The 12342-nt window shown below is 36.4% G+C and overlaps 1 protein-coding gene across 1 annotated transcript in view; it reads right to left on the reverse strand.

Annotated features, from left to right (window-relative positions):
- The window catches only part of LOC128557136 (CWF19-like protein 2), a 65421-nt gene that overhangs the window by 1139 nt on the left and 51940 nt on the right, over positions 1–12342 (reverse strand). Inside the window, exons 12-15 of the mRNA XM_053543948.1 lie at positions 9995–10109; positions 9191–9279; positions 2149–2265; positions 777–932 (exon numbers count right to left, since the gene is read on the reverse strand). Coding sequence (XP_053399923.1) covers positions 777–932; positions 2149–2265; positions 9191–9279; positions 9995–10109 — 477 coding nt within the window. The remainder of the gene's footprint in view (positions 1–776; positions 933–2148; positions 2266–9190; positions 9280–9994; positions 10110–12342) is intronic.

A 12342-nucleotide genomic window follows, 5' to 3' on the forward strand; every position in this document is an offset into this window, starting at 1 on the left:
GGTAAAACTCAGGTTTTTATGGGCATTCTGTGCACCAATCATATAACTTGCTGTGCAAACGAAGGACTTTTGATATACAAAGTCTTATTCTTTTTAAAGAAAATTGTGTTCAGGACTCCCCATCTATAAAACTGGATATATATCTGCTGTCATATAAAAATTTATTCACAATAGCAATCCTGTGAGGTTTGATGACTCTGGGTTAAATACTTTTTGAGATATGCACCACACAAATTTGGACTGACAGATGGAAGGACAAGGGCAACTCCCCATTTTTTTGAGGGTGGGTGGGCACAAAACAAGAGCTGTCAGTTGACAGCGCACTTGACTATTCTCAGTGCTTGATAGTATAATATAAGCCATGAGTAAAACTTTAACAATATAATAAGCATATTCTAAGTCGAAAAGGGGCCATAATTCAGTCAAAATGCCTGATAGAGTTGTCTGCTCCTGTTTACAAACTGGGGTCATGATGGCAAAATATGAAAGCAATATCTCAATGGACTTTGAAAATATTTGGGGTGGTACGCAAACTTTAACATTTGTGTGACGCTCACGCTAATGCCGGGGCGAGTAGGATAGCTCCCCTATTCTTCAAATCGTCAAGCTAAAAATGGTAAATGGTGGGAGTAGGAGTGGAATAAATGGATCTAAATAATCTCTTTTTTGCAAAACTTTAGACATAGACGACAACTTGGTAGAACCAACAGCCTTCCTTAAACCACCTGCATTGCTTCCTCACACAACACTTTGTCCCAATACAAAAATGCAGTTACCTTGAAATATATGGGAGCTAAATCTCCCACTTCCTTGTCCATAGGTACACATTCTATACACATATGTGGGAACTGTTTAAGCTTCATGCACGTTTCCATAAATACCACATCTTCATCTCGATCTGCAAACATCTTCGTTAATGTTCTTCTAAATACCTGCAAACAACATTTCACATTTCTATAGAAAAATATAAATCACTTGCATTTTACAGAAACAACAAAACTATTTCAATTGTTTAAGCTCTCACAGGATTTACCTCAGTCAAAATCTGTTTTTCAATTTGTTGGGTTTCACATTACATTGACAGTTTAGGTCAAATAGATACTTTCAAGCAAATACCTGAAGTGTTGTTATGGGCAATATTTCAGGCATGGGCAACACCACTAAATTTTTCTGTGTTGGGGTTTAACATCACACCGACACAATTATTATAGGTTATTAGATTTGTATCAAGAAATATGCACAAGTTCTGCAACGGAAATACTGCACAACTTTAGGAGCACAATATCATTCAACAAAAGAATGAGTGCATATTTCTCATTGCAGATCGAATAATCTTTTTATTACATACACAAACTACACTTATAATTATTACATTATAAATGATATATTTTGTTTTTTAGCCCAAGTAAAATTGAAAATATTGTCGTTAAAGATTTTTTAAACCCAACAGAATGAATGAAATTTGAAGGTCAATATGGAAAACTATTGATGTTTCAGGTTTCACTGTAATTCAGTTTTTATAAATGAGTATTCAATAATTATAGGTCATATGGCAGTAATAATAGGTCATATTTCCAGCTTCGATGGTTGAGGAAGACCCAATGTGCCCCTCCATGCATTATTTCATCATGAGTGGGCACCTGGGTAAAAGCACCAACCTTCTGTTGGATAGCTTCCTCACATGAAGAATTCAACGCCCCAAGTGAGGCTCAAACTCACATCGGTGAGGGGCAAGTGATCTGAAGTCAGCGACCTTAACTACAAAGGCCCCTTCTCACATGAGTAAGGTTTTGACGCACAGCACTGAGGGGCATGTGATTCAAGGTCAGCAATATTAACCACCTGGTCACAGAGGCCCCTTCAGCCAAATCTACTTTGTATGACTAAGTTATAATAAAAGGATTTCCTATGATTTTACACAGTAGTAACCTTGCTGTTTATCAAAAATGAGTGGTTTTAACCTTGACCTTTGTTTCATTCAGTAGCATGTAGATCATTTACATAATGGCCCCTAGTGATAACAATTTGTTGAAATAGTATCTACCAATATGAAAAATCTTTTCTTTTTTTTTCTCATTTGAGTCTAAGACAATTTTTCCTTATAGTGTTGATAAGAGCTGGCTCAAGTTAGCCTTATAAATGAAGTACCTGTATTTCACTCCAGACGTCTTCATCAACAGTTGTTCCTGAGGCTACATGCTGCATTGGTACTATCAAACAGTGACCCTCTGTCAGAGATTTGTTGTTTGGTAAACACAAGTATACCTGAAACAAAAAGCTACATGCTGCATTGGTACTATCAAACAATGAGCTTCTGTCAGAGATTTGCTGTTTGGTAAACAGAAGTATACCTGAAACAAGAGGCTACATGCTGCACTGGTACTATCAAACAATGAGCTTCTGTCAGAGATTTGCTGTTTGGTAAACAGAAGTATACCTGAAACAAGAGGCTACATGCTGCACTGGTACTATCAAATGATGAGCTTCTGTCAGAGATCTGTTGTTTAGAAATTGCAAGTATACCTGAAACAAGGGGCTACATGCTACATTGGTACTATCAAACAATGACCTTCTGTCAGAGATTTGCTGTTTAGAAATTGCAAGTTTACCTGAAACAAGAGGCTACTACATGCTGCACTGATACTGCTAAACAGTGGCCTTTTGGCAAAAGGTGCAGGAGTCATCTACTAACCTCATGCAATGATCCTATGAAGTTGGATGATTGTATGCGCAAGTGTTCTTTTGTTATCAAGTGGTAAATTTTTTCAGTCTGTGACCTTGAACTTTGACCTAATGACCCCAAAACTATAACGGTCATCAACTGACCACAGGCAATCATCCTTTTTATAAAGTTTCAAGACTGTAGGTCAAAGTGTTCTTTAGTTACTCAGTGGAAACAGTATTTAGTCTCAAGGTCCTGTTTGATGACTGCATGCTGAAGCATTCTTTAGTTATTGAACAGAAACTGTTTTCATTTTCCTGGTCACTGTGACCTTGACATTTGACCTACTGACCCCAAAAGCAATAGGAGTAAAGGCACTCATCCTATGAAGTTTGACATTTGTGAGACCAAGAATTCTCTAGTTACTGATCCAAAATGAAATGGCCTACCAACAGACACACTGACGTATAAACCAACAGTGCGCGAAACAAGTGGGGCAACATATGCCCAAAGGGTTATATCAGCGGAGGATGGGAGCAAAATTTAAAGAACTTAACTGTTGAAGCCCAAAGGACAGGAAGAACAAAGGGAAGAAATTTAAAAAAAAAAAATTCTAAGTCAACGGAAAAAACTATAAGTCCACAAAAAAAATCCTTACCAGGTATAGATATGTCAAAATACACCTAAAAATTGGAGGTACCATCCATGTTGTACCACAGAAAAGTGGTCTCGGTTTTTCCCTATGACCAATAATAAAAAAAGTTACAAAATAAGCTATTTTAGGTAACATAAAAGGGAAGTAATTCAATAAAAAATTATTGTAAGTGAACAAAAAAGGGACCTGCCAAATAAAAACAGGAGCACCAAAATGCAGTGCAATATACACATGAAAAAAAGTCACATGACCTTTGACCCCTAAGTTTGACCTTGACCTTGAAGGGAGCCATCTGAAACATGTGCTCTGCACGTCGTCTCAATGTGGTGAACATTTCTGCCATGTTTCTTTAAAATTCTTCAAGGGGTTCAAGAGTTACAGAGCGGACACAAAACAAAGTCATATGACCTTTGACCCCTGTGACCTTGAAGCCAGCCATCCGAAACACATCGCTCTGCACATCGTCTCGATGTGGTGAACATTTAATCCAAGTGTCTTTGAAATCCTTCAAGGGGTTCAAGAGTTATAGAGCGGACACGAAATTGCTAACGGACGGACAGACGGACACCAGCATCATAACATAATACGTCCTATCGGGCGTATAACAATATACCCCTCTTTGGTGAAAGGGGACACAATGAAAGCTTAAAATGAAATGAGAGGTAGAAAATCCATCCACATTTAAACATGAAGTAAACTAATTTCTAAAACATAACACATTCTAAAACAAGATAATGTAACTGATCTAAAACAGCACACATTTCAACATCAGATAATTTTCATTGTAAAATGTTGTAAAACTTGTTAAATGCCACACCAGATTTTGTGTCAAGCATTGTTATATTTACTGAAACTTGTGATACTGTGAAAATCCGTGAAACTGAATTGAAAGAACCAATTTTCCGTAATAAAAATTATTTTTCTTTTAAAATAATTTGATTTATTTTTAGAGAAATCAAATGTCACGTCCGTTGCTATGGAACCGATACGCCCTCACTCTTATCGTTATAAATTGGTACCCGAGTTTATACAAGCCTGTAGCTAGTTAAATTTGATATCGGTAAACAGTCTGTCAAACTTGCATAAAAAGCTGAGAATTCTCGTGCAGCTCTCTGTCTGTTTTTGTACGTTGGCTGAGCGAGTACATGTAAAGCTGACAATTTTGAGTTGACAATTTTATAAAGAATTTAATTCTCTACGCTTGCTGAGAGGTTGTAATAAGAGAAGCGGGCTGGTCTGACAACAGCCGACAATGAAGAGAACAGGCGTAATACGAGAGGTCCGTCGTAAATGAACAGCCGACGAGTGTAACCTTGAAAGCAGGCCTGCTGGCGAACTTGTGGCACCTGAAGGTCGAACAGTCAATACTGGTGACATTGACAACAGAGGAAACAGACTACTACAGGATTATTCTGGTGGGTCAATTGTTATTGACTTTGAACAAATTCTTTGAATTTCTGATGTAGTTCTTTCTAATAACTGTATAAGTAGCAATATTCCATGTGCTAATAATAATTCTCAAAGTGGGTGTGGCGGCATAATGGTATAAAAATCCTCTTTTTTGCAAGTAAATTCCTTCAAACATCGCGGTCACAAAGATGAGTTTTTCAGTTCGGATAATTAACTCAAATCACCAGCTAATATAAACGCTTTGAAACGATATGCACGTGATAACGGTAAAGTAGATGGGTGGTTTTAACCAAGAGTTTCCTATTCTCGATTGCTTCGAATTAAAAAAATCTTTGCTCGGTTGCACTGAATTCTTGTATAATACAGAAAGAAATAAGGAAGATGAAGCATGAAGGGTTGCGGGCCCATTTATATCGCCTATTAGTATCGTCCCATAGAAACTGAATCACTACATTGACCTAGTTTTATGGTAAGGTTAGTTCAAAATCTAGGATGAACGGGTTTACTATCGGACGGCAAAAAGTACATACTGGTTGGTGCACGGTCCGGGACAACTGGGTATGAAAGAGGTAGTCATCATAGGAAAATTTAGCAGTGAATATTAGGAAAATGTAGTAGTGAAGATGTATAAGTAAATAAACAGTAAAGAAACTAGTAATTAGTTATTTAAACGGCTCACGCGAAATTTGGGCGTCAGGTACATAAAAAACATGCGTGTAAAGTTCATTATCTAATATTATGGCCTCAAACTTACAGCACCGCTAGAGAATAAATATAGTTGGAATTCTATAGCATTTTTGATAAATTATTGACAGAAAGTTCAACAAAATTACATAAAAACAGCTGATTTTATACAGGATTACATGTGAAATTTTATATGGCGCGATCATAAATAACTACTTAGTTTTTATCGTAAATACATGTAAAACTCTTTATGCACAAAATTCAAACTTTTGGCCGGAAAACACAAAAAACCAGTATAGAAAAATATTTAATGATGAATAAGTGGCAGCAATTTAAAAACATAGAGTAAACGGTTACATGTCAAGCATTCTACTTTATCGACATGGAATATTCAACGAGGCGTGTAGTTTATATTAAACAGGTGTGTGCGTGACCTATATATCGGTCGTGTACGCCCTTACAGAAGCAAGCCTCTGTGGCGTACATGCTGCGTATTTGCTGTGTATATGCCGCGAACACAGTAGTACGCCAGAGGAGTACATTTTACATACACCGCATGCCGCGTACATGCCGCGTACTATTTCGACAAGTACACAGCATGTACGCAGGAGGTCACTAGTACACTTCAAGTACGCAGCACAGACTCTGAAAATTTAAGGAGTACACTGCATGTACGCAGGAGGGACTTGTACAAGAAAACAGTACACTGCATGTACACCGCAGATACTTTGAAATTTGTGCAGTACACTTCAAATACGCGGGAAAGACTTGTGCAATTTCTTTTGGCATTTATACTTAGTTTTTTTTTTTTATAAGTTAAAGTCTGAAGTAAACTTCATATACGCAGGAGGGAGTTGTTCATTTTCTTTTGGTGTTTATACTTTGAATTTTTTTAAGGTAAAAGTCTGAAGTACACTTTATGCAGGAAGGATTTGTACATTTTTTTTTTTTTTGGAAGCAAGAACTTGATTTCCGAGTAACTTTTATCTTAATAGCATAGAATAGTTCAGATTTCCGGTATTCTGAACAATGAAAATTTGCCAAACTATTTGCAATGTTCATTTGTGAAGCTTACATCTTAGTGATTTCTGAGCTGCACCTTGCATGCAGTGTAAAAATATATTCTTTTTCATTTTGAATTAATCCTGGAGCTTTCTAACTTGGATAATTGAAAAGCCTTATTTGAACTTCGTTGCATTACATTTTGTAATACATGAAATAATTACCAAGATAATGCCTCAACAGTGCCCGAATGAGAAGAATTAATAGCTCTCACTGTTATTTGAATACTCTTAAGCAAAACACCATTCTATCATGTTTTATAAAGGCTTTAATGCTCATTATGTTAACTCATTAAGGCCTCACCAAATTAAAAAGTTGTTCATCGGATTTGTCGCTCATATATTTTCAGAACGTTTTTGGCTAATTGCGCTCACCCCATTGGAAAAAATCAATCCAAAATTTTTTGGCGCGCTACTTTTTACGGACATAAAAGTGTATAAATGCTTATATAATTCCAGTCCTAGATTGTTCTCAGATGGATTTTAATCAAAATAAATACAAATTACACACACATCGTCTATAATAAATCATAACACTTATATTTAGTTGCATTAAAGTTGTTTCCCCTTGATGCAGTTACACCATTTTCTTCAAATGTTTACCAAATTACATGCTACAAAAATTGATTTATTTCATTGAAAAGTGGATGAAGAAAAGCATACTAATTTATTTGATAACATCAATCTACATTATTTTGGTAAGGGTAAATACTTATTGATGCATGTCACTTATCTTTTTTCTGTTTTTTTTCTGTCCAAAATGACCAGCATTTGCATACGAAAGTTGGTGGGGTAAGGAATTTACATTATCACAGCAGTTTCGCCACAAGAGTACACAGCATGTATGCAGCAGGAGTACACAGCATGTACGCCGCAGGACTCAGGCCAGGAGTACACAGCATGTACACCGCAGGGGTAGTACACCGCAGGCTCATTTGCACGTGAAAAGTGTATGTGCCGCGTACATGCTGCATACTATTTCCCGCATACTAAATTCCTTCAGCGTACATCCTGTGTACTATGTAGTCCACAGCATGTACGCAGCAAGTAGTACGCGGCAGAGCTCATTTGCATGTCAAAAGTGTACTACAAACGTACTATTGGTGTATGTGCGGTGTATATCCTGCGAACTATTTAAAGCCCTTGATTTCAGTACACATCATGTACGCATCATATACGCTGTATGTACACAGCAAGAGTACGCAGCAGGCCTTTTTCTTCTGTAAGGGCGTACAGAATAAATATGTCGTTTTAAAATAAACATTAGATTTACTGTTATCATCCTAAAAGTAGCGTATTGACAGTTCATTGCCACAACAGTTGCCTCTTAGATGTTTTTAAGTCAAGAAGAGAACCGTGGGTCTTTGTGGATAATTTTGCTAATAAACAACTTTAACATTAGAAGACAGTATTCTGGTGGAACTTTGAACAGAAAGTAACATCTTATATTATTAGAAAACAAAACAAAAATAATTAAAATAAATATATTAATAAATGAATTAATAAGTAAATAAATGAATAAAAATTAAAAAAAAAAAAAGAAAGAAAGATTCTGCGTGCTAAAAGATATCATAAGGTAAATACAATCTTTTATATTTGCTGCAGGGCTGGGCTATCGCATTTGGCAACTGTGTTTAAAAGATTATATTTCTAAGAACATGGCTTCCAATCGATAAGAATTTTGGGGGATAAATTTCTGAAAATTTATTGTGGCGGGAAAATTCTATCGACTGGAAGGTGACCAGGCGTTAAGATTCGTTAATCGGTATCAGTTTAAACGTTTTTTGACTTAACATTATTGTAAGCCTGATTGATCTAGCTCACGCGTTGTCATAATAGACGCAAACGTGAACCGCAATTGGTATTTAACCTTAGTTTGTTTAAGTTGTTGCATTGCGTTGCAGTTACATATTTTCCATTAAGGTATGATTTTTGATTATTCGGACTGACTGGCATGTCACGCTTGGTCTCCTTCCCGTCGAGTGAATTTTTCATCAACTTGGTCGGAGCCCTCGCGCTTACCCTATCAAGTTTAATTAGAGCGGCCGTTACAACCCATCTTATTATAATATTATCCCATCTTGTTATAATATTATGTAAATGGAATTGAACCTTCAAACCAACTTGACAGGAGCTTCTGTGCCTACCCTGTCTCGTTGAAAATGTTACTGCGTATTTAAGATTGAATTAGGTTTTAATTACTTAACGGATAACTTTATTTTTGTCATATTTAATTTTTATTGTTGAGTATGTTCAGAATTGTTGGCAAGGCAGTTAAGTTCATTAACCTTCATCAGCTGGACAGGCGCCTCAGGCGTACCCGGTCCCGTTGTGGAGGTTACTTATTTTTGACATAAAAAGTTATTAATTATTTAACTTATGATCACTTTATTTTGTTACATTTGTTGTTATGATAGAATTGTTTACAAGGTAATTATTAAACATATAGAGGAGGCAATGTGTGTTTATTTTCATTTCGAGTAATTTCAAATAAATATATTTAAGCTTTATTTCATATGTGAAGTCCACAAATTTATGTCACTACAGAACTGTTATTTTGGAAGAAATCATGAAATTCTATGCCAGTCAAAGTAAATTATTTCATAGTATATGTAATTTCTATCAAAACAATACAGAATGTATAACAGTTTTATTTTGGAGCTATATATCTGTACATAGTTTCAAGCCAAGTGAGTTTACGTAGGACATAATACTTACCTTTGTACCTATGGCAATAATAAGATGCTTTGGCACAGTTCCAAAGCAGAACCGACACTTCTCCAAGGAGGCTGCCATTTTCTTATGCTCTGAAAAAACCAGAACAAAAAGATTAACATGACAGAAAAGTGAACACATAATTATAATTTTTATATATTTTGAAACAAGTGCCTTTCTTCAACTTGAAATTTTGACAGAAAAGTGACCACATATAATTTTCATATACATTTTTATATTTTGAAACAACTCTCTTTCTTGGACTTAAATTTTTGTGGGTTTACCATATACAGGGGAAGTTCTATCTCTCTCTTGCTGTCTAGACGCAGTTTCCTGTTGCCTAAAGTGGGCAAAGCTTACCATACATAGCAGCATTTCTACCTCTCTGTTTCTGTAAAGATATAGTTTCCTGTTGCATGTACTGTGCAACACTCATCATATATAACAATAACTCTATCCATCTCTTCTTGAACAGAAAGTTTCCTGTTGCCTACACTGAGGAACACTTACACTGTACAGAGGCAGTTTTACCTCTCTGTTCCTGTATAGACACAGTTTCTTGTTGCCTGTACTGAGGAATGCCTACTAGAAACAGCAGCTCTGCTCCTGTATCGCGACAAATTCCTATTGCCTATACTGGGCAATGCATACCATATTTATCCACAGCTCTGTCTCTCTTCCTGTATGGAAACTGTTTTCTACTGCATGTACTGGACAACACTTGTCACTTGTAGGAACACCTATGGTCCTTTGTTCTTATATAGACATACCAGTAGTTTCCTGTTGCCTGTACTGTGCAACACTTACCATGAATAGCAGCAGCTCTATCTCTCTGTTCCTGTATAGACTCAGACTGTTTCCTGTTTGCGTTGCTAATGAAAACATCGTCAACTTGAAAGTCATCATTGGTCTTCTGAGCAGCCTGAAGAAGAAAATGTCTTGCTGATAGAAACCCTGATTATTTCACTTTATCATATCAGAACTGTTTCCAGCTTTCAATTTTCTTTTGCTTTTATTGAAATTATACCAAACTTAAAACAATGACTGTGAAGCTATACTTAGAAATGTGAATTCCACAGATAAGAGGGTCTATACTGATCAGAGTGACAGTTAAGTTGAAACAAGTGACCGAGTATTTTTTTTTTTTTTTTTTTTTTTTTTTTTGGGTTGGATTTAACGTCGCACCGACACATGATAGGTCATATGGCGACCTTCCAGCTTTAATGGTGGAGGAAGACCCCAGGTGCCCCTTCGTGCATTATTTCATCACGAGCGGGCACCTGGGTAGAACCACCGACCTTCCGTAAGCCAGCTGGATGGCTTTGACCGAGTATTACAGTGACAATAAAGTCCCCTACAAATATAAAAGTTTGTTAGTGTTCGTCCTTTGTGGCTGTTGGCAACAGTGTTAAGATTAACTAGAAATGTGTCCATATGACACAGATACCCCCACTACATAACAAAGGACACAAATTTTTTCCTAGGTCAGGGGCCATAACTCCTACAATACTGAATTAATCCAGACGCAAAACCCCAGGTGCACAATTGCACATGCTGACCAACATTCCTGTAAAGTTTTGTGAGTCTACATCAAATACTTTTGGAGCTATGCGCGACACAACACTAAAATGACCAATTTTTACAAAGTCAGGGGCCATAACTCAGCAGACACACATTTCAGCTATTTGACTTCTTATCTCCAAATGTGTCCTTGACTTTGGAACCAGTGACCTGAGTTGTGTGCTCTGCACATCGTCTTGGTAAGGTTAACAACTGATATTACTTTGAAATTCATGAAAATCTTCCAAGCAGTTTAAACAAGATCGTGCGGACACAAAGATAAGCTATTAGACCTTTGACCTCCAAATGTAATTCTGATCAGTGATCAGGGTTGTGCACACTGCAAGCTCACTTGAAAAGGTTCACAATTATTGCTAGTTTTATGAAAATCTTCTTAGTGGTTAAGAATATAATTATGGAATGGACAAAATGGATGGAGAGATATATGGACCAACCAATGAACATGAGTGACTCCAATATAAACACCATATACTTCGTATCTGGGAATATATGAAATAAGGCAATGCCTCAATCGGGAATCATTATAGTCTATCAGCTTGCCCAGAAATATGCGTTTGTATCAACTTAAAGGTAGATTTTGGAATAAAGAACAATACTGCCCATATTTGTACTGATGTGCAAGACGTTGTGGTTCGGACAATTATGTGGACACTTATTACACACAAGGAAAAGACGTATTCTTCCAAAAATTCCAAAGTCAGACGCTCTGTGCACATGCCAGAAGACCACTTTTTTAAATTTGATGGATGTATCTCATTCGGTATATATCGCATGTTACTGTAGAGGGATTCCTCACATGACAAATTCTACACCAGAAGCAAGGTTTCAAATCAACATCAGTGAGGGGACAAGAGATTTTAAGCCTGCAACACTAACCATTCAGTCAATGAGGACCCTTTTGAAATTTACAAAATGTACTTATTTTAGTTAACAAGATCTAAATTTAAATGCATAGCTATTTTAATACAGTAGCCACGCTCTCAGGGATGTGCAAAATGCTCCAGGTATCAATGGTTTTGAGTGATCTGAACACAGAAACTATAAAAGAAATGGCTGAAGAAAGCCAATATGCTTGAGTCGTTGATGCTGAAGCGAGCTGTGTTTCACTATAACTGAATACATGTTAGGTGTACTTAATATTTTATCTTATATCGATGTAACAAAATTCTGATATGCTTCAAAATAAGTGCCTTTATCACAACCTCCTATGATTACTTTAAATTTATATCTGAAGACGAATAGTGTCAAAACCGATAAAATATGAACTAACATTTCTCTATATATATACTAGATTGGTTACAGTGAAGAGAAAACATATCTACAAAACACAGCATAAATAAAATCAACATTTATTTTGAGAAAATGGCTTCACTTAATCCACAGAATTTCAGTGTTTCAATCACAGGCACTTCAGATGAAGTTACTGATATGTATTGTGAACAATGTAAATTACATGACAACAAGGAAGTTTCTGCAAGTGGATTTTGTGTGGACTGCACTGAATATCTTTGCTCTGTATGTCTTGTGTATGACAAAAGGACTTACTTTAAACACGCTCATCTTGACAAAGACAG

The sequence above is a fragment of the Mercenaria mercenaria genome, chromosome 5 (genome assembly GCF_021730395.1).
Source record: "Mercenaria mercenaria strain notata chromosome 5, MADL_Memer_1, whole genome shotgun sequence".
In the NCBI taxonomy this organism is placed as follows: domain Eukaryota; kingdom Metazoa; phylum Mollusca; class Bivalvia; order Venerida; family Veneridae; genus Mercenaria; species Mercenaria mercenaria.